This window comes from Scomber japonicus, chromosome 14 (assembly GCF_027409825.1).
Source record: "Scomber japonicus isolate fScoJap1 chromosome 14, fScoJap1.pri, whole genome shotgun sequence".
Classification (NCBI taxonomy): domain Eukaryota; kingdom Metazoa; phylum Chordata; class Actinopteri; order Scombriformes; family Scombridae; genus Scomber; species Scomber japonicus.
In genome coordinates this window covers 5,612,229-5,614,728 of record NC_070591.1, presented here as the reverse complement: position 1 = coordinate 5,614,728, position 2,500 = coordinate 5,612,229, and the positions used below count along the sequence as shown (strand labels likewise).

The window sequence follows — 2,500 nt, the reverse complement described above, 5'->3', positions numbered from 1 at the left end:
TCTTTTGTCTGTCCGACCTTCCTTCCTTCCTTCCCTCCTTCCTTCCTTCCCTTACTCTCTTCCTTCCAGAAATGACTTCTAGAGTCTAACGCTCGTTTGGACCGGCCATCTGAAGCTCTCATATAACATCTATTAGAAGTATAATTGTGTTTGGCTCTAAAATATTTTGTGTGTGTGTGTGTGTGTGTGTGTGTGTGTGTGTGTGTGTGTGTGTGTGTGTGTGTGTGTGTGTGTGTGTGTGTGTTGCAGGTCACGTCTGGCTGACTTCTTTGCCAACTGCCAGCCGAGCCTCGCTCGCTGTCAGGCTGCCTGAAGGAGAACTACGCTGACTGTCTGCTGGCATACTCCGGTCTGATTGGTGAGTTCATACCACTGTTACCCGTCAGGCTCGTATTATTCCTTCCTTCCTTCTTTCTTTTGTCCGTCCTTCCTTCCTTTCTTTCCTCCTACCTTCCCTTCTACCTTCCTTTCCTTCCTTCCTTCTTTCCTCCCTCCCTTCTACCTTCCTTCTTTCCTTCTTTTGTCCATCTTCCTCCCTTCCATCCTTCCTCCCTCCCTCCCTCCTTCCTTCCTTCCTTCCTTCCTTCCCTCCTACCTTCCCTTCTACCTTCCTTCCTTCCTTCTTTCCATCCTACCTTCCTTCCTTCCTTCTTTCCTCCCCTCCTTTCCATCCTTCTTCCTCCCTTCCTCCCTCCCTCCTTCTTTCTTCCTCCCTTCCATCCTTCCTCCCTCCCTCCCGCCCTCCTTCCTTTTTTCCTCCCTCCCTACCTCCTTCCTTCTTTCCTCCCTCCCTCCTCCCTCCTTTCCTTCCATCCTTCTTCGTCCCTCCCATCCATCCTTCCTCCCTCCCTCCCTCCCTCCTTCCTCCCTCCTTTCCTTCCTTCCTTCTTCCTCCCTTCCATCCTTCCTCCCTCCCTCCTTTCCTTCCTGGACTCGAGGACAACAGGAAGGTTAAGGGTGTGCCATATCATATTGTTCATAATCAATATGAATCTTTGTCATATTTATTACATATAACACAAAAGCTTTTATATTACAGTATATTCATTAAGTAAGTAAAATGTATTTATGACAGAAAGCAGCCTTACTTCCAGCTCCACTGTGGAGATGTTTAGTTTAGTCCCAGTGGTTTCTTTCCTCCCCTCCTTTCCATCCTTCTTCCTCCCTTCCATCCTTCCTTCCTTCCTTCCTTCCTTCCTTCCTTCTTTCCTCCCCTCCTTTCCATCCTTCTTCCTCCCTCTCTCCTACCTTCCTTCTTTTGTCCGTCTTCCTTCCTTACCTATTACCTTCCTTCCTTCCTTCTTTTGTCCGTCCTTCCTTCCTTCCCTCCTACCTTCCTTCCTTCCTTCTTTCCTCCCCTCCTTTCAATCCTTCTTCTTCCCTTCCATCTATCCTTCCTTCCTCCCTTCCATCCTCCGTCCCTCCCTCCTATCTTCCTTCTTTTGTCTGTCTTCCTTCCTTCCTTCCCTATACCTTCCTTCCTTCCTTCCTTCCTTCCTTCTTTTGTCCGTCCTTCCTTCCTTCCCTCCTACCTTCCTTCCTTCCTTCCTTCTTTCCTCCCATCCTTTCCATCCTTCTTCCTCCCTTCCATCCTCCCTCCTTCCCTCCTACCTTCCTTCTTTTGTCTGTCTTCCTTCCTTCCTTCCTTCCCTACTTCCCTATTACCTTCCTTCCTTCCTTCCTTCCTTCCTTCTTTTGTCCGTCCTTCCTTCCTTCCCTCCTACCTTCCTTCCTTCCTTCTTTCCTCTCCTCCTTTCCATCCAGCTCCACTGTGGAGATGTTTAGTTTAGTCCCAGTGGTTTGAAAATCTTAGGCTGACATTTAGTAATTGCTTTGCGAGACAAGACACCTCAACATCTGTCTGGTTTAAGCTCAGGTGACAATGATTGATCGAAGCTTTGTGATAATGGATTAGAGCATCTTGTAACATAAAGGGGGAAAAAAAGATTTAATAGTGAAGAAAAATGACTTGTTTGTGTCCATGTGTCAAATTTAAAGGGTTAAAATGTGAAAATAAACGTATGAATAACTTGCACACATTCTTTTTTTGTGGACCCAGCATCAAATTTCTGCTTTTAATCCATTTAGAGAGAATATATTAGAGGATTATGGTAAAAATGTCTAAGTGGTGTAACCATAAAAACCTTAAACTGTCAGTAAAACACCATATCAACTAGTTTGGCATGATCTTACATTATAACTTTTATATTAAATAAAGCTAATGGAATACTATTGTTCTAAATATAACATTTAATCTGGGGAATCGTGTCTTTTGTGGTTACACCATTTGACATTTTCAGGAGCATTCAGTCTTACTTTTGGTTAAAAATGGTGCAAATATCATTTCAAATGATATAAAACCAACAAAAATACTAAATGTACATTTTAACAAACCTGATGCTGCTTTTTTTTTAATTGCTCATCTTGCCAACACTTAGTATTTACACGCAGAGGAGAATAATCAGGCTGAAGTTAGTTTGATTATCACCAGCTGGACTGT

At 44.1% G+C, this 2,500-nt stretch overlaps 1 protein-coding gene across 1 annotated transcript in view; it reads left to right on the top strand.

The window, feature by feature from the left end:
• Nucleotides 1–2,500, top strand: part of gfra1a (gdnf family receptor alpha 1a) — a 173,248-nt gene that overhangs the window by 135,648 nt on the left and 35,100 nt on the right. Inside the window, 2 exon segments of the mRNA XM_053333677.1 lie at nt 250–281; nt 284–358. Of these exon segments, the coding sequence (XP_053189652.1) occupies nt 250–281; nt 284–358 (107 nt within the window).